The sequence below is a fragment of the Megalops cyprinoides genome, chromosome 14, assembly GCF_013368585.1.
Source record: "Megalops cyprinoides isolate fMegCyp1 chromosome 14, fMegCyp1.pri, whole genome shotgun sequence".
Classification (NCBI taxonomy): Eukaryota; Metazoa; Chordata; class Actinopteri; order Elopiformes; family Megalopidae; genus Megalops; species Megalops cyprinoides.
Window position 1 is genome coordinate 30,411,470 of NC_050596.1, and position 26,517 is coordinate 30,437,986.

Consider the following 26,517-nt stretch of genomic DNA (forward strand, 5'->3'; position numbering starts at 1 on the left):
TTTGTTAGTGCGCGTGCAGCTCGCGTGCCGACCTCAAGTCTGAAAAGAAGAGACTCGCCACTGAGGGGGGTCAGTCCAGACACCACAGCCACTGTGTCCAAATGAGAGCACGCACAATTAGAAAGATTACCGGTGACGGCGACTGGACCATTTTAAACAAGCTTAAACCAACGTTTAATTTTGGCTGACCCACTAGCCTATCTTCAGGTTGTCAAGATCCCTGAGGATATGGTCTACTAGGCCCATGTTGTACCTACAACCACATAGACAGACAAACTACGATTATGGTAAATATTGTTATTGCTAATGTTACTGTCAGCTGTAAAAGCAAACAAGTTCCTAGTTTTTTTATTTATTTCATTTTAATTACATCAATTAACTATGAGGTATTCAGTTCACTTAAATGTATTCAGTTTCTACAACAGTGATTTGAACTTGCCTGTGTACTCTACATACACACGCTGGCATGTGCATCCAATTGGTTAGGCGCGAGAGAGGGTTTTGATTTGTTATTTAAGAGAATATGCCCCGTGCTTGAAAGGGTTAATTCATCCTACGGGTACAAACAGGTCCACGGAGTCTCTAACTAGCGACAGATGGCCACTTTCTTTTGGCCACAAAGGGATGGAATAGAGAGCTCGGTTGAATACAAATGGAATATGTCACGTGACGCTTGGGGCCGTTTGCCTGACGTAGTTGACCATATGGCGCGTGCCAGGGAAATGGGCGGAGCCTGCTGCCTGTCGTTGGTGCGAGGGTATTAACCACAGCGACAGACATACACGCTCATCTCTCAGAATCAGCAGCACTGCTATATAACCTGAGCATCTACCGTGCGGCCACTCACAATACTCCACGGGACCTGTCGCGCACCCACAGGGGCATGAAACGCTGTTAAAGAAGACATACTGCAAGAAAGAGGTATCTCGTCTGTTTAATCTGTCTACTGGATTATAATGTCATTAATGTTTAATTTGTTTAAAGCATACTTCTGGAAGCGCATGCATGGAGGGAGTGGTGCGCATTGATTTGTATAAGCTTGTTTTAAGCAAGCGTTGCTTAAGTACAGTGGTTCGGCAGCAAGGTGCAATGCGCGTGCTTTAAATTATTCATCTGTACAAAACACGCGCCGAAGAGAGGTGTGAAAGAAAGAAGCAAGCCTATTTAGTCTTGCCTGTTAAAGAGTTTTAGGGTAACGGAACAGAAAAGTATTTTCTAAAAAAAAAAAAAAAAAAAAATTTACAGCAAATTTGTTGAACTATTATCATCAGTCCTATATATTTATTTATTGGGTAATATTTATTGGATGTGTTGATTGTATAATAATATTAAATACATTTATATATGGTGTAATGACATTAGAGCGTCATTTCATGAAGTAAATGTATGAAACTACATTAACAACTATATACAAAATAACTTTCTACAAAATAACTCTATATCTCATATATATATGGAGAGAGAGAGAGAGAGAGAGAGACTCTTCTTAATAACTTAGTGATCTGTATTTTTTTTGACAATACTGTATTCCAGTAGCATATTTTCATCATGATCAAAGTATTTTGTTAAATCGAAATATATTCAGACGCTTTTTGTAAACAGTAGATACATACACAGTGAATGCAAAATGTATTTAGGAGTTTAATCTACTTATGATCTGATCACAAAGTTACATAACAGAATTGAAGAGATAAGCAGTTGCAAGAGGCAGCAAGAAAGAAGTCAGTTGTGTGCTGTGTGTGTCCAAACGAATCTGTAGCTGCTATTATACCCGTAACATATTTTGTTCTTCTGTTAACAGAGTTCGATCATGACAAAATCATACACCGAGGAAAGCATGATGGCAGAGTCCAAAGGCGCTTCAAACTGGACTGATGAATGTCTGAACTCACAGGACGAACGTGGCATGGAAAATAACGGTGAGCGAGATGCCATGACTAAAGAGGGCGACGACGACGATGAAGACGCGCTCAACAGACTGGAAGACGACGAAGACGAGGAGGACGAGGAGGAGGAAGAAGGGGATGATCAGAAGCCCAAGAGACGTGGACCCAAGAAGAAGAAAATGACAAAAGCCCGGCTGCAAAGGTTTAAACTGAGGCGCATGAAGGCAAACGCGCGGGAGCGGAACCGCATGCACGGACTAAACGACGCGCTCGAGAGTTTGCGTAAAGTTGTACCGTGCTACTCGAAAACTCAGAAGCTCTCGAAAATAGAAACCCTGAGGCTGGCTAAAAATTACATATGGGCCCTTTCCGAGATCCTGAGATCAGGTAAAAGTCCGGATTTGATGTCCTTTGTGCAGGCCCTATGCAAGGGATTATCGCAGCCGACCACTAATTTGGTAGCAGGCTGTCTCCAGCTGAACCCCAGAACTTTCCTTCCAGAACAGAGCCAGGAAATACCCTCTCATATGCAAACAGCAAGTGCTTCCTTCACTGCCCATCCCTATTCCTACCAAACCCCCGGTCTTCCCAGTCCTCCGTATGGTACAATGGACAGCTCCCACATCTTTCACGTGAAGCCGCACTCTTACGGCAGCGCGCTGGAGCCGTTCTTTGAAAGCGCGCTCACAGACTGCACTAGCCCCTCGTTCGACGGACCCCTGAGCCCGCCCTTGAGCGTCAACGGGAACTTCTCTTTCAAGCATGAGCCTTCGTCAGAGTTCGAAAAGAACTACGCCTTTACCATGCACTACCCAGCGCCGGGTCTGGCAGGGCCGCAGGGCCATGCCTCCCTTTACGCAGGCTCCGCGCAGCGTTGTGAGATACCGATGGAGAATATTATGTCATACGACGGACATTCTCACCACGAGAGAGTCATGAACGCTCAGCTGAATGCTATATTTCACGATTGACGAAATCCAATGAAACGTTCTGAAAGACTCGTTTAATAAGCGTCCGCGCATTCGGGTATCACTGATGCAAAAGTGCAAATATTACGCTTGAATTTATGTATGTATTTATTGTTGTTACTGCCTTTGGGAGGGGTGGGAATTCATATTCCCATTGACTTTATGTATTATACTCTATAGCGCTTCTATATTAAGGTCACGGTGGGAAATTAGTGTGACCACGTTCAGAATGTGTTGATTATATGATCCATGTAACAAAATCACAAGCAATAATTAGGAAACTATGCAATTTTTAATCTAATATTGGGCCAATTGATAAAGTAAATAAAGATATATATTTTTTTCAACCAGCATTTTACTACTTATCTATCCCATATCGAATTATTTTGTTGTGATTTTGTACAGAATTGTTAATTAACTTTTATAAGGTCGATTATATACTTTATCCCATGCAACTCCATTAATGTTTTATAAAATACAGAGGAATCTCTTGTTTATACAAAACAATAATGATGATAGTAATAATCGAATGATTTAGCCAGCAGACAAGTGCTTAGAAACCTGTTATGTTGCCTTAGCACTTCTTTACTGTAAAATCATGCAAGGTTGCACAGTTCTGATCACTTCATTTTTGCCCCCAAATTTTCAGTTTTTAGTCTGAAGCTGCATAAGTGTGTCATTTAGGTGTTGTATGGCGCGTGGCTGTCACGTGGAATTCGTATCTCCTGTGTTTCCTCAGTCCATTTCTTTAATCCTCGTGCGCTTCAGCGTTTCATCGATCTGACAGGTGTGCCCTTAGTAATATATTACCCTAAAAACAAGAATTAGTGACTTGTCACTTCAAAATTAAGAGAAACGTGGAACCTGCAGCTGACCGGGTTGAGCAGGTCCAATCCCACGGGAGTTTTTTTTTTTTTTTAGAACTGTAGATGAAGTATACCACATGCTCCATACATAGCGCAATAGATATTGCATGTACCACGCAGTCCGGACTAAATGCTGTTTGAAGTGTGATGCCGGTTCAACTTGAATAAATTTGTACTGTACTTTTGTTTGTAAACCTGTATAGTATGGTGTATTGCCACAGTGCATTGAGGCTTTATATGAAACATCTCTGAACTATTTATATTTCAGATAGTATTGGACCTTTGGTTGCGTTTCTCCTTCAGTGTGAATTCTTAGTGTATGTAATTCCTATGGGATTATTGTTTTTATTTTGATAGCTCATTAAGGCGCAATTTATCATTTGTAGAATAAAGTCAGTTAGTACAATACTGGAATTCATGTGTGAATCTGTTAAGTATGTTTTCTGAAATCATTACATGTGCAAAACGTCGGTTGATTCTGAAGCAACGTCAGTATAGGAAGCTATAATGCATAAATCCTATTCTGACTGATCATATTACTGTTTTATTTCCGTCGGAGCTCAGACGCAGGAATTATTTGAAAATGGTTGATCTTTCTGTCGAAATGTGGATTTGACTTTTTTGCCACGTCAGTAATGTATTTAATAAAATAACACCTCCAAAAATTTATGTATGCACGTTTCAAAACAGAATAAACATGCTAAATCCGAAAATAAATATTAGATCAGTTTTTGGTATCGGTTGTCGAACTGCAATAATAATGCTGTTAATGGTTTAATATCGATAATATTTCGCACCCGAAAGGCAATGGTCGAAATAATGTATTCCAGAAGCATATTGTAATCAACCATGTTTTCATGGGTATGAATAACATACATAACATGTTCTGCTAAAACAAAAAGCGCAGATAAACGCTGACGAACCCTCTAAAAACTTCTTGGAGAACCTTGACTTGGTCACGCCTGTTTCGACTTTAAGGGAAAACTTAAGAGCCCAGCTCGCAATAGAAGAATGCGTTGTTTGTATCCACCGTGCACACAGTGGTTGAGAATTAGGTATCCTGAGAATATACACTTGGCAACATTTGTTTCCCCTTCGGCGGTAGTTTAAATCATATTTGCATAATCTGCTTTCTCCCACATAGGCTATCCCCATACAGCGAGAATAATAGGCAATGGTTTCCACAAAAGTGCGTTTTTCAAGTAAGAGAACATATTGTGCAGCCTGTTACCAGAATTTATTTAGCTTCGAACGCCTCTGCTTGACATGACAAAATAAATAAAGACAAGATTCGCCTCAAATATCTCGAATAAAGGGGATTTGCCCTCATGAACAAGGACATATCATGGAGAGTGCCCCGTTAAGCGTAAAATAAATCAAGGTATAAATGGATAGCATTGTAAAGAACTGTAACCTATGTAAGTCGCTTTGGATAAAAGCGTCTGCCAAATGAATAAATGTAAATGTAAATGTATAAAAATCATCCCGGCGAAGGCAGGCACCAATTTTACTGGTAAGAACAAATTAAAATAATAGGCTATACACAAAATAATTAGTAAAGTATCATTCTATACAACTCACTTAAACGAGGTACAACAATCTGAGACGTCAACGTTTTCAGTTTACCTACTAACGCTCAAGGACAAAACGAATGGTTTTCCGCCACGCCACGGATTGCTGCAGTCAGTCAAGGGGCACGAGCGTGCAACCATCTTTTATGCAAACCGAAGGAGGCACAGATGTTACTTCTGCAGGGGAGGGTTTAATTTATGAAAATGATCTTATTTATGCATGAACACACTGCATAACACAGTACTTTCATCAGATGGGAAAAACACAGGCAAAGCCAATGCCAGCAATATATTCTGCAGATTTATACTCTTTACGTATACCTGGCTATTTGTAGAAGACCCCACGACTTTTTTCACCTGTCTCATAATTTCACACCAGATTCACTTCCAAAGATGACCTGGCTGCACCTGAAACGGATACTGGAGAAAAAAAATATTTCAGAATTATTTAAATCGATCTGCATTACTAGGGATTAACTTAATTTAACTTGCCGTTGTAAAGCTTACGTTTTTAGGTCAAACATGTCCGTTGTACACAAAATTAAATTGTGAACCTAGTTTGCTATGTCTGAAACACTTTTCTAGACTATCAATAATTGTGACAGTTCGTAAAATAGCAAGGCGAATGTTTTACCTTAGATTAGATTAGGTTGATTTGTGAAATGAATAATTATATGAAGTGAGTTTGCCGTGTAAGATCTCTGACGTAGCCTACTAAAGGATTGGACTGAACACTGTGATTTAAAAAACTACATGTGTGTAAAAGTTCCTTTCAGTGTCAGGATAAACTGTCTTTAGAGAAACACAACTCACGTTCTTTTAACTGTCCACAGGATACGTTTTATTCTTACAGTTTAATATGCTCGATATTTATTCTAGATGATAACTTTTTGAAACGCCGTCATGATGCGCTTCTAATATTGTTGATTCTTGCTGAGGCTTTTTGCTTGTGATGTACTCTGCCTCACTTGTAAGTCGCTTTGGATAAAAGCGTCTGCCAAATGAATAAATGTAAATCTGATTGTAAATGTAAATATGCTAGGAAGTCGTGAATGCTGGCATTCATTGTGAATTTAACGTTATCATAAAACCAGAGACAGTAGGTAACAGAAATGATCTCACATGTCACTGATATCTCTGTTTTGTTGAAAGGAGGACATCCTGGAGCTTTGAACGATCACGTTATATGTTTTCCTTCAGGGATTTTTAAAATGAGAAAACATTGTTTACAATCAGGAACTCTCCAAGGTGCTAAAAGTATTATCAAACCATGTAAATTGCGGTTCACGTATATGTGCCACATATGTACACAACCTTATACGGTTAAATGTAGGCTGACCTATTCAATTAGACCGAAGGACTAGGTCTCTACCATAAATACATAGACATAGGTGTCCGGGAATGGATACTTCGTGCATCTGAACTGGCCACAGAAGGTTTAGGTAAAATGTCTGACACCATAAGTACTCAAAAAGACACTCATTAGAACTTTAGCTATCTAAGGCCTACAGTTTTTAATAGGAATGTAGGAAAATGTCCAGTACTGCGGGATTATTAAACCTAACTTGGACCACATTTGAATACTTCTGTCGTCCTGTATGTTATGTAAACCGCCCGCGACCAACTTAGAGGAGCAAAGCGTATGCCAACATCAATAATAATAATAATAATAATAATAATAATAATAATTCATTAATTTCCAGTCGTTTCAAGGCAGACATCATTCAAAGGAACATGTCTCACCATGCTTCCCTAGTATGTACGAACTGAAACTAAATTAAAAAAGAACTTTTTAGAATGTCCATACAAAATGGTATTTATTTTAGTCTGCAATCAAAGTATTTGTTTTGTTTTAGAATATCTTATCTATAGACCTGAACAGTACCCAGTGCAACTGGGGCGTACAGTACCACATTTATGTAGGCTACAGGTGAGGTGGCAAGTGTATGGTCCTGTGTAACCGGTCAAGGGAATGTGAAACCAAGTAACAGGCGCGTAACCACAACAGCGGACTTTCAACGGGGGCGCGCACCGTTGAAAGCCTCAACACAGACAGGCCAAAGAGAGGAAGTTTGATAGCGGAACCATGCGAGATCCGAAGAACCGCGGGGGCGCGCCGACCTGCTAATGAATATAACTAGGCTAATTGCGGGAAACAACGGTTTACAGCGCACATTTTAGTTATGTTTGAGTCCCCACGGCAATGTGTAAACATCCGGGGTGCCTGGTCGGAGAGCCGGGAGGAGTTACACGAGACTCAACCGGTGTCTCCGGTGAACACCGGCAATCGAGGCAAGAAGAAAAAGAAAAAGAAACAGCAACATAAAAGAGAGAAGCGTTCTGACTCGGTTCGTGAAATGAGCACTGACAAGTCGGCGGCAGCAGCGGTGTCCGACGACAGTAAGGTCGAACTGACGAGCACTGTTATCAATAGCGACGAACCGATAGTCAGAGGGATATTTCAAATAGAGAAAAAAAGCTGCGACGTACTTCTGACTGCGACAAGGTTAATATGGACTCCAATCCAGCCCGAGACCCCTACAGGTGGGTTGTGCTGTGTTTCTGCTGTTTCTATGGCAATCGGCGGTGCAGCCATTTTTTTTTTCCTATGACAGTGGGATAGTAACATAAACAAAACGGATACGATAGGGAATATTGCTCTGACAATAGATGATGGGTATAATACAAGAAATCAAATATGTTTTACGAATTTCACTATGCCCATTTCTTGTAAAAAGCAAAAGGGTGTCTGTGTTTTCGTGATATCTGTATAGTGTAAAGGGGGTTAGATGGAAATTAATAGGGCTAATGACTAACGCTACTGGCGAAAACGATTGCGAGCTCAGATCTGTCTGTAACGTCACGTGTTTGTGTTTTGGTGTGTGTGTGTGTGTGTGTGTGTCTGTCTGTCTGGCAGTGGGGAAGCAGATGAGTTGCTAGGATTAAGAATGTGCTTGAGGAGGGATTAGTTCGTAGCATTATTTATAGCGCGAGTGTGCAAGCGCAATGAGCATTTCAGAATGCTACCGCTTTAGCTAGCTGAGGCAGTCTACACACGACATAAGCGCAATGCTGACCTCAAGCAGTTTTGCTTTGAATTGACCGGACCACGCTGTGTTGTTGTTAAGCCACGCACTCTCCAAACTCAGCATGTTCAGTATTTAGCCTACTAGCTAAGCATCTTAACTCATTTGGAAAAAATGTAGCCTATCCATACAAACAAAACCTGCACCCACAGCTAAGTGTGGGGAGATTGTGGTATTAAGGAAGCATACGTTCACTTCAGTACTGTTGTTCTGTTATTGTAAGCACGACATGGTATACAGTAGCCTCGTTTTTATCCGCCACTCACATTTTATGACTTTGCCCTCACAGCATTGTAGTAGCCTTCCGCCTGGTGTTTCATATCAAGATGGCAGGAGTCAACTAGTGCACACTGATTGAGCGAAGACGTAATATCCACATCTAACGCCCGTGCACAACTTCCTGGCAGTCGTAATTTGGCGTGCAAAGGAGCCATTAGCTAGCAGGGAAGGGTAGAAGCTAAGGTCACAGTCTCTAGTAAACACCGAGTTCCACTATGTTCCATCTGGGATATAAACAAAGAGTGAGGGCCTCCGAGACTGAACATCCCACTGCAATTACTCTTTTTTGGGCACTTTTGCCAGCATGCCATTTGTGTGCTGACAATTGACTGTCTGAAACAGATTATGAAGGGTGTGCCATTCAAGTCAACAGACGTTTGAGGTCTCACAGGCCTGGGGACCTGGAGGAATGAGACAGAATGCAGAATGGCCTGATATGATTTTATTTTTATTATTTTTTTCATTTTGTGGAATAGCCATGAGTAGAGTAGGGTACTCTTAAAATGAATGCTATCACACAACACAAAAACATACTATCACATAATGATGCTACTACATAGCTCCTCACCCTCTTTTGAGAGTAATTATTAATTTTTAATAAATTTTCAAGAATCATTGCCTGTTTAAAGCTGTTGTATGAACCCATGTACTTATTTGATGTATCTTGCCATGATGGCCTTGAAAGTATTTGTAGGTATGAGCATTTTCCAAGTGAATGCATAGGTTACATGGATATTTCAGTTTTATTTTCAGTATTATTGTGATCATCACAATTATTCTTGTTACCATTGACCCTCAGTATTAGAGGCACTACTTTTTATTATCATAATTGTCACAGAAGACTGCCAAAATGTATTAATTACTCTTTTTTCATAGCAGTAGTTACAAGCATATTGTTTCAGGCTAAATGCACCCTTTACATTTCTGGTTATGAATTTTATTGTGGTAGATGTGGGGTTTTTAATCTGTGGCAATCCATAATATTCTTTCCTAATGGTACCCCTCGCCTTCATATCAATATGCCAGTAATCTGTTGGTACAGCTCTGTGTCTAGTGTGTGGTTATGAACATTGCTTGCTATATTGTGTTTATATACACATTTAACATTTGCTGAACTCCTCTTGTCAAGGCATATGTATGGAATTAAATTAACCAGCCCCCCCCAAAAAAAGAGAAAGACAAGGACCATGTTGCCAAAAAGTCATGTGCAGCAGATGTGCTTGTAATAGATACTGGTCGACTGTTGTGACCACGGAGAGCAGGACATCTGTCAGTCTTATGGACACTCAAGCAAACGTCTGGGTAAATGATACTCAGAAACTCACTGCCCGCCAGGTCACACCAAGAAGCGATAGATGTATGGACAAACTGTTCAAGGTCCGTTGAGGTACATTCAAGCTAACTGCCTGTTGAGAAGTCATAGTGATTTTATTATGAGTAGGAACATACTTAATAATAAATAGATTTTTTACCAGGCAACTTCTATTATACTTTTCCCATTTGAGATTTATTGAGACAGGCCTCTCGTAAGATCTTATTGCATTTGTTTGTTGTAATTTTGGTGTGTTTAATTACACTTCAGATGATTACACCATTTTAAATTGCATTACATTACAGTTTGGTTATGCTTCCTTACTTATTAGCTGTTCAGATCAAAGCCGGTGTGGAATCTCCAGGAAATGGCAGCGTGGTTTGCAGTTGGTCGTGTCGCTCACTGGCCAATAAGAATGTCTGAATCGAGTCCAGACTTTTGAAGCAGAGGCATGTTGGCCTATTGTTTTTTTACTTCAGTTTTTATTCTTGTTCCTGAAAGTCTCTGCATGGCTTAGCATGAGTGAGGCTTTCATTTTGCCTAAGCTTTGTGAACAGCACTCCCCGCCTTTGATGCAGGCCAATGTTATTAAGCCAGCACTCTCATTACAGAGCCAGCATCCATCCAATAACCCCCCATGGCCTTTACCAAATGCTATCACAAAACTGCCAAAAACTGACTGGGAAGCATGGATAAGCTGTGGTTTTCTATTTGACGGTTATGTGACTCCGTTCTGCCTGGGGATAACTTACCCTAATAGTGTCCTCTATGCTTCATATCTGCCCGGAAATTACAGTGTGTTGCATTACATTAACTCTCATTGTAAGTACATATCAGTGAGGATGGGTCAATTAGGACTTTGAGACAAATTCAGGAGTTTGTTTGTTTTTTAATACAGAGGTTTATTCAGGTATGGTGCATTAAATGGTTTTATCACCTGTTCATTAAGTCTTCCGAGGCCCTAGGGCCACAGGTTCTCCAAAGCTATTCTGCTTGTGGGGCAGGGGGACGACTATATCGAAATCAAAACTGATACACCTGTTACAGAGACCATAAAAATGATATTTTGTTCTTTTGCTTCATGGACTTGTTTTGCAAGCTGGCAGCTCTGACTTTATATTTTTGCATGTCACCCTTTGGGCTGCCAGGTGGACCCAAAAAATAATTGAGGGGCTCAGAATTGTATTCTCAGCTACACTCATGTGTTCCAATGGAACTGTCAATGGAACAGCGGAACTCTCATCAGACGTAATCGGTCTTGAACATTTCTGTGTGCTGCCTCAGTTCACATGCCCTTGATTGACGAAACTGTGGAGGTGAGATCAGTCAGTCAGCATTGCGGCGTCAGTTTGACTGCTGACAGCATGGGCTTCTTTACATTCACATGGCCGAGGGACATGGCTCAAACCATCGATGTGTTAAATGCCCATTTCAGCTCGTAAATGCCACCTAACACATTATTGCAATGGGTCTACCCATTGCTTGACAGTAAAGTGTGAAAACGTGTGAAAGAGTTATAACTATGAGTAATAATAATTATTATTATGAAAAACAGTGACACTTTATGAATGGGAAGTAAATGTGTACAAGGCAGTTTTCCATTACAAATGACTTTGAACTACATACTGGTCACACAGTCAGTAAAGGTGATGGATAATCTTGCCTACAGGGAGACAGGAAATGACACAAATATTTTAAAATCTGCAACTGTTCACGCCCATGTACAATTCTTGTACAGTGGCATATGTGTAGTTTTTAAAATGTAGATTATTACTCAATAAATGAGAATAATGCTACTATATATTAACTGTTCATGTTTTTCCCCTTCTTTTTACAAAGGCCTTCAGAGAAGTGCAGCAAGTTTACATTTATAAATCTACCCGATTAAATATTTTAAATGACTGTTTTGTGGTATATCATTTTAAAAAGAGATGACCCTCTTAACAAATGAGACTGAATGCACTGGAGGCCACAGAATAGATGGGTTCTTTATCAGTTGCCCTAGCTTCCTCATTGTAAATGAATATCAAAGGAATACTATCAACATTTTAAAAATGTTGATAGCCCATGGCTGATCAAAGCTATATATTTCCATACTTCTGTTCACATGTCCAAAAGTTTCTCATTATTTATGCTTATCAAAATTTCACATACAAATGACAGCTATACGTTGCACGTAATCTCCTCTACTTTATTAATCAAGTGAGCCAACTAATGAATATGTAAATCTCTCTCAGTTTGCCACACAATGTGAGTAATTTGATTGAATCCTCTTAAATTACAGTCGTGATAATCAGTTTAGGTGTTCGAAATGAAACAACGCCTTTCAGATCAACTACAAATCCGCATTTATAAAAAAAAAAATCCATGAATGCAAATAAATTCATTTGACATAATTTACTCTGGCCTAGATAGCCCGTATTAAACGTAATTACAGAAAAAGGGACGAGATTTTAGATTCTAATGAGATGCGACGGTCAGTAGAGTTCTTTGATCGCTTTTACGTCTTTTCCACTTTTTGGGCGCCTAATTCGAGGTTTAAAAAGAAACAGAGTCCTGCGGCTTCGAGGACCCCCTGTGAAAGGCAGTTATCTTTTCATCTGTTTCCTGCCCGTCCTCAAATTTCAGAAACTAATTGCCCCACAGAGGTTACTCGATCCCCTTTTAATGTGTCCAGGGAGAGGAGAAAGTGACAAACATTTTTCGGTCATTAAGGGTTTTCTCTGTGTCCCGCAGGCGGCTGAACGCTGCCTCGGCCTCGACGTCCCCTCCAGATCTCCGCGCATCATGCGGTTGTGTCTACTCGGTTCCCCTTCTGGTCATTTACTGTGTAAAGGAATTAAGTTACCGAAGCTGTCTCTGTTGCATGCGTACGTTACCCTGTATCACTAAATTACCCACAAATCAGACATATTAGATATTACGTGCATACGCAAATACTATTTGACGTGCAAGGTTCTTTAAGATTCATTGGCAGGTTAGTACAGAATGACAAGAACGATATAACAGCGGCGTGAAGAGGACTCAAAGCAACAGATGTTAAGCTGCTCGATTAACGTTCATTCGGGGCACTGATGTATCTGTTCCTTTCTAGAAAAGGAGAGACTTGGCTGGCAAAGCGTCACATTATTACCATAGACGGCCACTCATTATGTCAGAACACGTAATGTTCTTTCAGAAACACCTGAGACTCTGAGTCGAGATGCACAAGGGCAGATGTGCGTCTGTAATTAAAGCGCCCTGTGAGTGAAAAATACAAGTCGTTGTGTCCTTCTGCGCTGCGTCTGCGTTGCGAATATTTACTTCATGGCTATCACAAAATAGAGTACGAACGCAGAGCTCTCCTTTTAGCAGTAATCAGAACCCCTTATTCAATCCACCTGCTATAGCGTTTTATGAATAATTTAAACAAGCGTTTCTTTTCAAGGTCTTTTACAGCATTATTTGTACATCAGTTCCTGAAATGAATAGCAAAACAAAATGAGAAAAATACTTAGCTGAATCCATTTCTCAAAATTCTCCAAAAAGGGACAAAGGGCTTAGTTTTTGGATCGAATCGAGGCGGAAGCGTAGGGCATCCACAGAGCTGAAAGAAATATTATACCAACCTTTCTGTGCAATTGATGACATTAAAATATAATTAGCCCGAGGGCAATGCAAGTGTAGTTGTAAGAATAAGAGCTCACACATATACAACCCCACGGCATTGTTGTGAAGGGCCAAGCACAGCGTCACAGCCTAATCGGAAACAGGACGCGAACAGACGGCGCAATCTGCTGTGTCTCCTTTCCCGGAGAATGGCGATGTAAAAATGTAAATATTGCGTTTCGGTGCGTCAGGACGGGCAAGCAGGCCGCTGCAGGCACAGGTGGAAAATATGGTCTCGGGGGCCATACTGGGAACCACATGGCCATACACAACATGGGGCAAAGGGCGGCCCGCTGACCTGGCAAAGGCTGCTCTGTGCTTGGACGGCTTTCAGTGTACAGTATTAGTTTCATCGGCGAGAGCCCTGTAGGCATTGACAGCGGGTTCGGATGCGAGGAGACAAAGAGAGATCTAAACTGACGGAAAAACCGCGTTTGTGTCGAATACAGAAATCTGAATACCAACGCAAACTGGTGTTTGGTCCGTAGTGTCATCATAGAGTAGTTTAGACAGTATCCTGTGTGCAAGACAGGGGCCGTCACGGAGAGGTGATGCTTATGTTTTTAATTGATATGCCTGCCACTGTTGGAGAGAGCGCCTATTTTTCTCTCTTAAAGAGGATCATCCCTGCCGCACGCTATACTGATCGTAGAGTCATACTGTGGATATTAGATTACGCGCGTGTTTGAGATGGGTTTAGAATTGATGCGTTTTGTCCATTCATTAATTGCATGATGATACGAGGCGGCCCCCCGTGTCTCCCGCCGGCAGAAGCGACTTGGGGAGGGAGCCTGTATCCATCTGGAAGCAATAAACTTTTCTAGCAGGCTGCACAGTTTTATTTAATCTCAGGACTGCTCACTGTGACCCAAATGAAGGGCCGCTCCCGTCTCGTCACTTTAAATCAGCGTCATATCTGCGCGGTGCTGACACCCGCCAGGCGGGAGGCCGCCGCTTGCTCCTCGAAGGATGCGGAGTCGTTCTCACTTCCGAGGCTGACAGGGGAGAACGCGCGGCTTCATGCCGGTTGAAGACTTGTTGTGTGAAAGAGGGCCGGGCATTGTTCTATAAATTGATGAAAAGTATAATGGACAAAACGTAAATGGTGAAGCACACTTTCACCAGTATTCCTTAACTCTAAAGATGAAAAATATCTTGGTGACAGCTAATTTTGACATATGTGAAATGACTCCAGTAGACGCAATCGATGCAAGCCTTTTCCTTCCGCTACGACGACATTTGTAAATTCTGAATTTAAATCTGAATTAAAAATTACAGAAATCCAAACAACTATGGGATAGTTATGTGTTTGTAAGGATTGCTTGTGCTGTCGAATCACAAAGGTACAGTCTCTGTAGAGAGACAAGATCTGAGTCCTGTCTGTTGCGTCTTCCTGTCGTGACCCGGCGTTTATGGACAATCTCATGCCAAACGTAAATCGCCTGACCAGAACTAGCGCATCTCCAGGAAAGAGAGCAGGTTTCCTCGCAGCCATTATCTGCGTGTTTAATCTCGTGTCCTTCAACTCGAGACGGAAACAGGAAGACAAGACACCCGGCTCGGTAGCGATGATGTCACCAAAGAAAAGCTAATCTCTTGCAGGACATCAACAACCTAGCAACACAGCCACGAAACTGTGTTAGAGTCGCAATCTACTCCGTAGCTTGATCAAGGCAAACACTGTTTCTAAACTCAACAGGAACATTCTCGATAAGAACAGGTGTTTGGGGATTAAATTATTGGGTAGTATTTTTGGTCCATGGATTTCTGTCCATTGGTAAAATGTTTTATTTACAAAATACAAATACAGTGGCATTTAGAATTTACTTACCTATATACCAGTATAGACTGTTACAACCTTGTACAACTTTAAGGTTTATTTTGTTCTTTTGTGAACTGATTCGTGCAGTCAGAGATTTCTTGGATTTCATTTACTGAAGATAACAGGAATACAATAACATGTTTCCATGTGAACAGGAAAATCTAAAGATATAATTATGCATGTTATGAACTTTGCTGCCATGTCAAGGGCATTGTTGTGTTCTGGCAACAGCAAATCATAATTCTGATAAACAGACTGTCAACATTAGTGGTTGTATGGAGGTTGGGTTGGAGTGGAGCTTGTTTCAGCCAATCCATGATGTAGATGTAGAGATCCTTCCCTCCTACTACATTACAACATGGTTGCGAGTATTGGTCTGATTGAATGGATGGCAAATCATGTGACACAAAACCAGCTTCTCACAGACATGTTCAGAGAACTCCGCTGTCATAATCCTGCTGCAACCTCCTAATGACCATGTCTATCCATCCAGTTATTGTTGGGGTTTAAAGGCAACCAGTTAGCTGCCAAAGCCTGTCTCACCTCAGTTGCACTGGGGAAGAGTGGTCCTTTCACATGCCTCTCTCTGATAGCCATGATCGCCTATGCCCTTCGTAGGGAAGCTGGCCGACACTTCTCCCATAAAACAAGAGCAAAAGTTAAAAGAAGCAATAACTTATTTATTTATTAAATTATTATTATTATTATTATTATTATTATTAAAAAAACCCAAACAGACAAAGAAGCTGCATACACAGACTAACAGCAGAGACAAAATGAGCCTCCCTCCTGCTCTCCAGCCACAACTGTATTTAATCAGCCTCCAATTAATCAGGTGTGGCTTGTTAGCCAATAGGCTGGATCCCATACCAATTACAACATGTGAACAATTAACAAACAATCAACATTTAGTTCCTAGGAAGAGGTGGTGAAGGCTCTCCTTCACACCCTTGCTTCTAAAGCAGGTGAAATGAGACCATAATTTGATATTATTTGTTTGGGAACATGTTCATTAATATAGGTCCCTTACAGCAGTACTTCTGTAGACTGCCTGACACCAAGCAGCATGATGATATTACCATGAAATAAATGAGTGACTCAGGGGTATGAAGATAATAATTCAGTGCCAGAAATAAAATGAATGAAATAAAATGACATGATGATGTACGGAGAAACACCATATAAATAAATCTATAGCAATAACATAGCACCATACCTGTAGTAATCATTATGGAATTGTGGAAGATGATGGAATAATAAAACAGTGACATGATGTGAGAAGTCAAATTAAATTCATATTGCCCTAAAGAGCTATCTTTGCATTGAGATCAGTTTCAGTTTAATTTGAACTATTTAAAGATCAAACTGTTACAGGAAGCCAAACACAAATGTGACGGTAGCATAAAGGGACAAAACAAATTCATGGTGAGGTGGTGAAGTGACAGAGGAAATAAAAAGTTAGTTGCACCTCTCCAGCATGGTATTGATTCTGAACCAACTCCAAGTCGTGCTCCGATTCATCACTGTCTATTTCCCACTGCTCTGTCACAGTGTGTAGCGCACTCAAACTGTGCTTTATTCCTCTTAACTTTGAGTAAGGGGGGGGGGGGGGTAATAGTTATTTCCCAAGCATTACGAGTCACCAGACCCAAACATCTCACGGTTTCGCTGTTCCACGCCCTCGCCGTGAGGCCAGGGTCCACGGGCTTGGTTTTCCAAGGTCTAGCCTGAAAAAGAAAAAAAAAAAAAGAAGAAGCAAAAAAAAAAAAAAAAAAAAAAAGTGCGAACACAATTAGCGTCAAGCAGATAAGCCCCCCCTCTAATCCTGTTTACGGTCCGCACCAGGCAGATGTGCCAAGATTGACACAGACAGGGTGCCAGCTTACTGTAGAGTGTTTGGGGGGGAGGGGGGGTTTGTAGGGGTGGGGAAGGGGTGTGGTCAAGTCCACCCTTTTCTGTTCACCCCCTCTCCCTCGATATCAGTGCTTTTTATTCTCCCTCATACGTCGGACTTTAACTCCGGTCCGGCCTGTAGCCCGCCCCCGGCCTGTGTAAAGCTCTATCCGGCAGAGATAATCTTTGTTCCCTGTAATTAAATGGAGCCCGCTTTGTGGAGGTCACAATAGGAAGGGTCTGCAAAGTTAAATAAATAGCTGGCTGCCCGGAGCAGGAGCTGAACTCTGAGCGGAGCAGATGGCGGTGGGTGATGCCGGTAATGTGAGAGGGGGCGGCTAATGTTCTGAGCCGCGGAGGTGCGGACGGGGGTCCCCCTAACGAAGAGGGGGTTCGGTACGAGGAGGTTCTGCAGTCCCACTCTGTTTGCTGCCTTCTTCCGCAGGCATGAGCTCGAAAACGGAGTTTAACAGGAGTTAAACGCAAGTTGGTTGTTTTCGGTAGGAGGGGACAGGAGAGGTGAAGTCCCAGAGTTTTGAGATGTTGGTGGTGTAGACTGTGATTCAAAAACCACCCCTGTCTTTGTAAAAAAAGGAATATGATCTTTGAGTGATTCAGTATTATTAACGATGAATAAGGTGACATTTAGGGATATCTCTAATACAGAACAGCTGTAGATATCAGAGCTTGGTTTGATGAGTCACATATATGGTACAGCGCACACAGATTAGAATATGTTATTTAAATCCACATTAAACCATACAAGTTACAAATATTTGATATGTAAAACCTCACAGCTTGTGTTTCCCAGTGTTTGATAGTACATGATACATAATTAATGATCTACCACACTAGTCTGTATTTAAGGGTACACACAGCACTGTCTCTTCCACTTGGATAGATTTCCAGTGTACACTGAGACAGAGCAATATCTCGTGAGGTTCTTAGTTTCTCTGTTCACTGTCACCCAGCCGAGTACAAATGGCCCAAAATGAGAGAAAATTACAATTAATAATTGGCATTTATGTCCGCATCCATCTATTGCATCTACCAAAGGCTGATAGTTTTTTTTTTTAACAAGTGTTTGTTCCATATAGAGATCAAATGAACAGCTGATCTCAATTACATAAATTTCCTTTTGGCTTTCATTCAGTAGCTATACACACACACAGACACACACACACACAAATATTCACAGACAGATGCACCCACAGACATGTAAAATACAAATGCACAGGGGGGCAGACATGCACACACATACACACACACACACACACAAACACACAAACATATACATACATACATACATACATACATACGTACATACACATGCATACAGACATGCACATACACTCACAACAACAGGTGTACACACACACACACACACACTCCCACGTGCTGACTGCGCTGTGTCTTGGTGCCACTGCAGGGGAGGCAGACCCTCGCAGGCGGGAGGAGTGCGTGGAGCTGAAGGACGTGTTTGCGGTGAAGGTGAAGCGGCGCCGTTCCGTCGGCCAGCAGACAGGGGGCACCCTCCTGGGACTCACCCTCTTCCGCTGCGTGAGGAAGGGCCGCAAGCTGAAGGACCGCCCTCTGCACCTCAACAACCTGAGCGTGGACCACTGCGAGGTCTGGTTCAAGCACCTGAAGGACCTTTTGAGCGGTAGGTGTCACGCCTGCCTCTCCCCCGGCCACCCACCAATGAGAGCCAGGACACACAAACACATCACCAAGTTTCTTTTTCCGCCATAGGTCCACCAAAAAACCTCTTCCACAAAAACATAATGGCAAAAAATAACAAAATATTCTCTCTCCATGTTAAATAACAACAACTCCACACATTACTGAGCTTTTAATTTATATGGCTGTGGCTAAATGCTTTCAGGACAACTGAATTTGACCCAAGAGTTTAAATATAAGCATGGCCCAGGACATGTATTATTTCTGACAGTTAAGTAGGTACATATTAATTTTATCAATGTAATGTTTCATCACATCACTTAAATCAGTGTGCCAGCAAACCAGGATTGATGTGAATAAAAAAAAATCAGATAAATAAATACTATTTATAAAAGCAAGCAATTACAGTTCCAAAATTTTGTATTTAGATCATCATGGTTGATCAATTCAAAGTGCACTCTGCCACAGTTTCATACTGCCAGTCAGTGCTATTTATACGGCCATAATAACGCGCAGTGTGGGGATGTGTGAAGTTTTGATGGCTGGGGACTCATAAATGCAGCGAATGGTGCGGGACGGGGGGGTTGAGGGCCCTGACGGCGAGGGCGGGGTGCTGACCGCCGGGACCCGGCTGGAGCTCATTGGAGGAACAGGCTGACTCCGGACACCCTGGAGTTTGTAATTATCTGTCCTTCTCCAACACGCACTGCCAAGATGCGTGGCCGTGCCGGGCCACGGCAGGCGCTTTCCTCCAGAGCCCGAGAGCCAACTGCCACAGAGGCATGATGGGTAATGGCATGGTTTGTGGGAGTGGTGAATGTGTGGGGGGGGATGGGGGGATGAGGGTGTTGTTCCACCCTCTGGATGGGACATTATCATGTCCACAAAATACAAAAATACACTTGATCACCACCCGAAAACAGAGCGGACAATCTTAAAGCTGCAGCCAGGGCCTGTAATCGCTGCTAATCCCAATCTTAACACACCGCCGTACTTCAGACTCTGTCTCCATGGTGATCTAGAAATGTCTGGAAGTCCATGCCTGTGTGTACTGTACCTGATGTGTTATGAGAAGTGATCAGGGCGACTGCGTGCGCGGTGGTCTGGTCAGAATGCCAGCGCTGCATTACCGCGTTGCTGCTTAGCTCATGGAATAAAGCATCAGTAACGCTAATCCTGGATGAGGTATCCCTCGCAGCACAGCGCTAACACTTAGCATCCCTGTCGCGCCTGTAAAAATACATCACTCACTCTTCCCACTCCTCCAATACCACCTTTTACCCCGAGTCTGGTGTCTTAACTTTCATCCCCTCAGCTGTTTTTCATGCAGGGATCACATCTGGCAGATGTAGGATTTTTGGTTCTGCTCCCATTTTGCTCGAGTAACAGTCCTGTCTTTTTTTGTATTCGAAAATCACACATTAAAACAAATCACACACAAGCTCTGCGACTTTGTTCTTTGCATGAATTAATTAACATAATTATGATGAGATGCCTTGAGGCAGCCTGAAGGCCAGAGCTCAGCCTTATCTGTTATCAGAGACAGAGAGAGAGAGAGAGAGAGAGAGAGAGAGAGAAGAACGACAGCATCTGATAGAAGCAGTTTTTAAACCCGCAGATCCAGCAAGATCGTTTTGTTTAAGAGGTGCTAATGATGATGCTAGATAATGACGCTGAAACAGAGCCCCATGGATCGTCCCTGGTGGATGTATGGGGTGCAAGCCAATGGCCTCAGACTAAAAACAGGCACAAGCAGCAGGATCCAGTCCTGTGGAACCAAAGTGGGGTGTGGAAGTTTTGGAGTCAGGTTAATAATTGTGGCGCACCTCTGTGTGCGCGTCCCTTTCCATCCCTGCTTTCCCTCATCATGATCACTTTTCTTGAAAAGACGGAGCACTGATTAAAAGGCACGCTGCTGCCTCACACCACGTTAGGTTCCCACATTAGCCGACCCAGGAAAGGTATCGCCTCGGCCCCATGCTGTCACGCATGACCGCCTGCTTAAATTACACCCTGATAGCCCCTCACCACAGCTAATGAAAGATGCTCCTCTCCGCCCTTTCTGCGGGGGGATTAGCCCTGTTGTTTTATAGACTATTAAATCAGTGGTTCTGAGTCTCCTGGTCCCTCAGGGGAACCCGGCACTGTGGATTACTGCCAGTCCTCACCTGTTACCCCCTGGCCCAGAGGGTCCCCTGGCCCCCGGCTCGCAGGGAGCCCCAAATAGCATTGCACAATGGAGGGCGTGTCCCAGCTGATGCTCTGCACAGAAGGTGCGGCATAAAATCATACCCCCCCCATCCCCCCAGCCCCATTGTTTTTATTGATGGTGGATTCTGAATGCAGGATGTGAGATCATTTCTAGTTGCTGGGAAATCACCCTGGCAGGTCACCTGACACACCATACTGGGCAAAGCACAGTGGGAGGTCCAGCCAAAACCAGCTGGCACAGATTAATTCACTGGTCAGACAGCCTGGGCTGTAATCTGAAGCATGCAGAGCCTACCTGTACGAAAGCAGCTCCTGCGATGTCCCCCTGAGGTCCTCTCACAGTGCAGGGTAGCACTCCTCTACACCCTCTCAGCCCCCTTTTCAGAGACTCCAGGCCACTTTCTGCAGAGGTAGTTAGTCAGAGGTCACACACCCCACATCCTCCTGCCCTGGCCAAGTAACGTAGCACTGCACTCATGTGGAAGTGTAGGGTCACCTTATCCTTACTGAGACAAACACAGACAGATAAAGGGCACCCAGAAGGCCACTGGGTTTATGGCAGGTGCAGCGTCTCCAGCCTGTTTTGTGGGCGTCAGTCGTGACTCAAGTGCAGGTGGCTTATTTTCCAAACCTCTCGCTGGACTAGATAAAAAGTCTATTGTATCTATCCACTTTGGTCATAATGCCATTTGATGTTAATGTCAGTGTGAAATGATGCTGTGGTGAACTTGCACGGTGACGCATTTCTCCATCGGTGCAGCTCACGGATGTGTAAGCCAGTGTGGGTCTGTCAGAAACAGACAGTTGTGGCCGCACTGTGATCTCTGCCTATGGGGCTATCTCATGGGCGCAGTGTCTGATTACACAGGGTTACATATTAACGGCCAGGTTTCCATTGAGTCACCTGGTGCATCCATGGCGACGCTGCGTTGCCGTGCCCCGTCAGCCGTTGTTGGCTGGATCCAGCAGGTAGGATGAAAACTGTGCCTGTTTCCTCTGAACAGAATATACAGGAGTCACAGAGAGAGAGGGAGAGAGAGAGAGAGAAAGAGAGAGAGAGGGAGAGAGAGAGAGAGAAAGAGAGTGAGAGAGGGAGAGAGAGAGGGGGAGGGAGAGAGAGAGAGGGAGAGAGAGAGAGAGAGAGAGGGAGGGAAAGACAGAGATGGAGGGAGTGAGAGAGAAGAAGAGAGGGGAGGCTGTGTGTGAGAGAGAGACAGAGGAAGAAGGGAGGAGGGAGTGTAGGAAGGAGGGAGAGAGAGAGAGGAGGAGGGGGACAGAGTGAGAGTTAGTGAGAGAGGGAGAGAGAGAGAGAGAGAGAGAGAGAGAGAGGGAGGGGAGGACAGAGATGGAGGGAGTGAGAGAGAAGAAGAGAGGGGGGGCAGTGTGTGAGAGAGAGACAGAAGGAGAGGGGAGGAGGGAGAGAGAGAGAGGAGGAGGGGGACAGAGTGAGAGTTAGTGAGAGAGAGAGATAGATAGAGAGAGAGAGAGAGGGGAAGGGGAGGGAGTGAGAGATAGTGAGAGAGAGAGGAGAGGGGAGGAGGGAGTGCAGGAAGGAGGGAGAGAGAGAGAGAGAGAGAGAGAGGAGGGGGAGGGAGTGAGGGAGAGGGATAGGGAAGGAGGGGGAGAGAGAGAAGGATGAGGGAAGGGGAAGGGAATGAGAAAGCAAGAAGGGAGTGTGAGAAGGATGAAAGAGGTGGGAAGAGAGAAAGGGAGGGAGGGAATAAGGGAATGAGGGATGGAGGAAGAGAAGGGGGGAAGGAATGACAGAATGAGGGAAGGGATGGATGGAGGGAGGGAGCGGGAGGCGGTCTGCTCGAAGATCCCTCTGTGGAGGTGAGGAGGAGCTCGGCAGATGTCCGTCTCGGTGGTGGAGGTACCGCGGCGGCGCTGCTTTCACAGAACGCTGAGCATCGGTTTCTCATTATTTTCCCAGAAGACACCTCTCCGTCTAAGTGTCTGCTGAGCGCAGCCTCACTGCGGAGGTGTTGCCTGCCATCATGCAGGCACAGAGACACACGTCTGCAACTCGGCACCTCCGGGGCTGCTAACACCACAGCCGCACCAGGGACGCGGCTCCCGCATAGACAGCACGAGTGTGCGATACCCTCTCTCACCGCTGACGTTTCGCACTGCAGCGAGGAAGAGTTCATTACGCTCTGCTTCCGGACATTTTTGGTCTGAAGCAGATGTTTTCACCCTTCGAGGGAAACCTGCAGCCTGGCTGCGAATAGCAGGAAATAAGATTTCAGAATTCACTCTGAAAGATAATGGAAGGTTATAGAAACATATCACTTACTGTGTATAAACTCTGCTGCAGTAATGAGTGCAGCCTCAGCTGTTTGGAGTTATACTCCATTAGGCTGACTGCTGGTAATGGGGACAGCACCCAGTGAACATGAACATTACCACAGAATGGACAGAATGGCATGCACTACTCTGGGTTTGCTTAGCTAACTTTAGATGTAAGGGCTTTTAAATAATGTAATAATGTAGTTTTTTCGTTGCGTTAGCAACTGTAAATAAAACCATGCACACTCTCACAGTCTGACTCTCCTGTCTGTGGATTTTTCTGGAAGTGCCCCCAGCAGATCCTCAGCGGTGACCCCCCCCCGCCCCGTCTCCCCCCTCCCCCGGCTGCCCCCACTCAAGGGGGCAGATTTGGAGGAGTCTTGGTGCTTCCCCGCCGCTAATGCCCGCTAATGCCGGTCCCTGACACTGCGCCAAATGCCCAGGCTGGCAGAGGATCTGAGGAGGAGCCCGGGCGTCTGGCCCCCACGAGGAGGGCACGTGCTCGGGAGAGGCGTGACGCGCACGCCCCTACCTCTGTCTCCCCAAACCTCCAGCCCCCTCCGTCTCCCCCGCCGACTGAGGGGTCCAGCTTTCCGAGGCCCCGACCTTTCCCACACCCACGAAAAAACCCTGTCCCGCGCTCAAGAGCGAGGTGGCGTGGGGAGAGGAGGGAGGGGACGGGGTGCAGTGGGGTGGGGGGCTGCGTTCACCCCGCGGCCCACAGGCTGGGGAGGTGCATGGGGAGAATAAGACATCTGTTCCCCAGGATTAGCGGATGCTCCCTGCGCCAGTGAGGACATAGTGAGGGTGTCGTCTGGGGGGCAGGGGCTGAGCTGATCCAGGCGGGACACCCAGCTCAACACGAGACATCCAGCTCAACACGGGACACCCAGCTCAACACGGGACACCCAGCTCAACACAGGACACCCAGCTCAACACGAGACATCCAGCTCAAGACAGGACATCCAGCTCAACACGGGACATCCAGCTCAACACAGGACACCCAGCTCAACACAGGACACCCAGCTCAACACGAGACATCCAGTTCGAGACATTCAGCTCAACACAAGACATCCAACTCAACACAGGACACCCGTCTCAACACAACACATCCAGCTCAACATGGGGCATCCAGCTCAACACAGGACACCCAGCTCAACACGGGACATACAGCTCCCTCAGCTGCTCTGCAGCCTGATGCAAAGACATGTTCAGGGAGCCTCTTCTCCCTCAGAATTACACTGAAAGGAAGACTGAAGAATAAAGCCAAAATATGCAGCCATCCTCTGATTCCTCTTCAGAGAGGATGACAGCAATCAGAACTTGGAATCGCTCTTATATGTAATAGGGCATCATTTATTTGGATCAGAATCCCAAATGCCTTTTATTTTTAATGGCATTTACTTTATTTGATACAGAACCAAAAATGCCTGTTATATGTAATGTTGTATACCTAGATGCTCAACATGGATGCCCAACCACATCCCTGTCTCAGTCGATAAAATGGAGATTACTAACAAAACTGAACTGCTTCATTGTACAGGGGCTGGGTTTGAGCAGTGATATTTTCAGTATGAAAAATGCCCTGCTCATCCTTGTTTGTTTGCTGGTAATGATGGGAAATGTAGTCCCTTGTGGTAAGTGGTTTGTCCCTCTGGGGAACCCTTAGCAGGGTTTTATAGCCCCGGCCATCATCTACACCGGTCTCCATTGAAAGGTTGGGCCAGACAGATGAGTCTGTAGTGCTGTGTGACAGTTAGGCAGTCTAATGGTCCTCAGGAGTAAAGGGGGGCTCAGACAGTGAGTCACCCCGAGATGGAGCATCCTCTCCACAGTATTAAATCAGCGCTGGAGACCACACATCAAACCACCAGCTGGCCACAGAACATCCCCCAGAAGTCCACACACGATGCTAATCCCTGTCACTGACACCATCCTCCGGGGGCCGGATTTCATTGGAGGTACTCCTGTAGAGAGCTACCGAGTCCTACCTTAGCTTTACATTCATAATGATAAGAAGAGGATAAAGACAAATTAAAATCATCATCCTCACAGTCATTATCATCATCACCATATCATTGATATCGTCAAAATCACATAAACAGCACATGACAGCAGTTGCTAAAAAACTCACTGCAAAACCAGTGGAAAAAGCCTGTGTTTCCATGTTTTATAATGTATTTTTCTTCTATCAAACACTATTACTAGCTCATTCTAATAGGCTAAAAATTGTTTTTTTTTCCTTTAAATCTCAGAACTCTGTAACATTACCTGCACCAATCTGCTGTAGGAGCACACTAACAGAGCAGTGAATTAAACTCCCTGACTGTAACCCCGCCACCCCCCTTCCCCCACCACAGCAGAGGGTGTTATGAAACCCGAGCGGGTCGCTCCGTATCGTCTTTCCTCGGTTTCTCTGGGGCCGTGGCGGGGAGCGTGGAGACCTCTCTCTCACACGGGATTATGTGCCATAGTAACACCCGGCGGTCAGAGAGGACCTCGGCGTGTTCGGGGCGGTGTGGATTTCCCTGCTCCGCTGCGGGTGAGGCCTGCAGCACCAACAGCAGAACACACACACACATACGCACACACACACACACACACGTTCCATCGACCACAGAGAAGTTTGCTCATGTCACAGAGACACCATCCCACCCGAGCGATCGAGCTGGAGGGGGAATCGCCAGTGAAACAACGCTCTCCATCTTACACCTAACCCTCTAACACTACACTAACTGGAGGGAAGCACCAAAAATTAATTTAGTGCAAAACAGCTAACCATGCTCCCCAACTCCCTAATTTCACAGTCCAAACCCCCTGCTCCCCTACACGAGGTAAAGTCAAGTGACATTCATTGGAACGGCTCATTGAATACACTACAAACACCAATGGAGAGTGTGACATTTAATGACACTTAAAAGACACTTTAATGCCTTAGTTTTGCTGTGATTCATAAGTGAGTTGATTTAGTTGTATTAAAAGCACTTGGCATCTTCAATGTAAACT

General features: G+C 44.2%; 2 protein-coding genes across 2 annotated transcripts in view; both read left to right on the forward strand.

Moving 5' to 3' along the window:
• The first annotated feature begins 790 nt into the window (after nt 1-790).
• On the forward strand, nt 791-4,128 carry neurod1 (neuronal differentiation 1). Its single transcript, XM_036546080.1, has 2 exons — nt 791-921; nt 1,802-4,128. Exon 2 carries the CDS (start codon nt 1,811-1,813, stop codon nt 2,855-2,857), a length of 1,047 nt encoding a protein of 348 aa, XP_036401973.1. The 5' UTR covers nt 791-921; nt 1,802-1,810; the 3' UTR covers nt 2,858-4,128.
• A 3,171-nt stretch (nt 4,129-7,299) lies between these two features.
• The window catches only part of cerkl (ceramide kinase-like), a 40,873-nt gene continuing 21,655 nt past the window's right edge, over nt 7,300-26,517 (forward strand). The window contains exons 1-2 of the mRNA XM_036546011.1: nt 7,300-7,835; nt 18,761-18,994. Of these exons, the coding sequence (XP_036401904.1) occupies nt 7,475-7,835; nt 18,761-18,994 (595 nt within the window). The 5' untranslated portion in view covers nt 7,300-7,474. The remainder of the gene's footprint in view (nt 7,836-18,760; nt 18,995-26,517) is intronic.

Excerpts from the sequence above, each read along its gene's own strand:
- neurod1 (XM_036546080.1), top strand. The coding sequence starts at position 1,811 with ATGACAAAATCATACACCGAGGAAAGCATGATGGCAGAGTCCAAAGGC.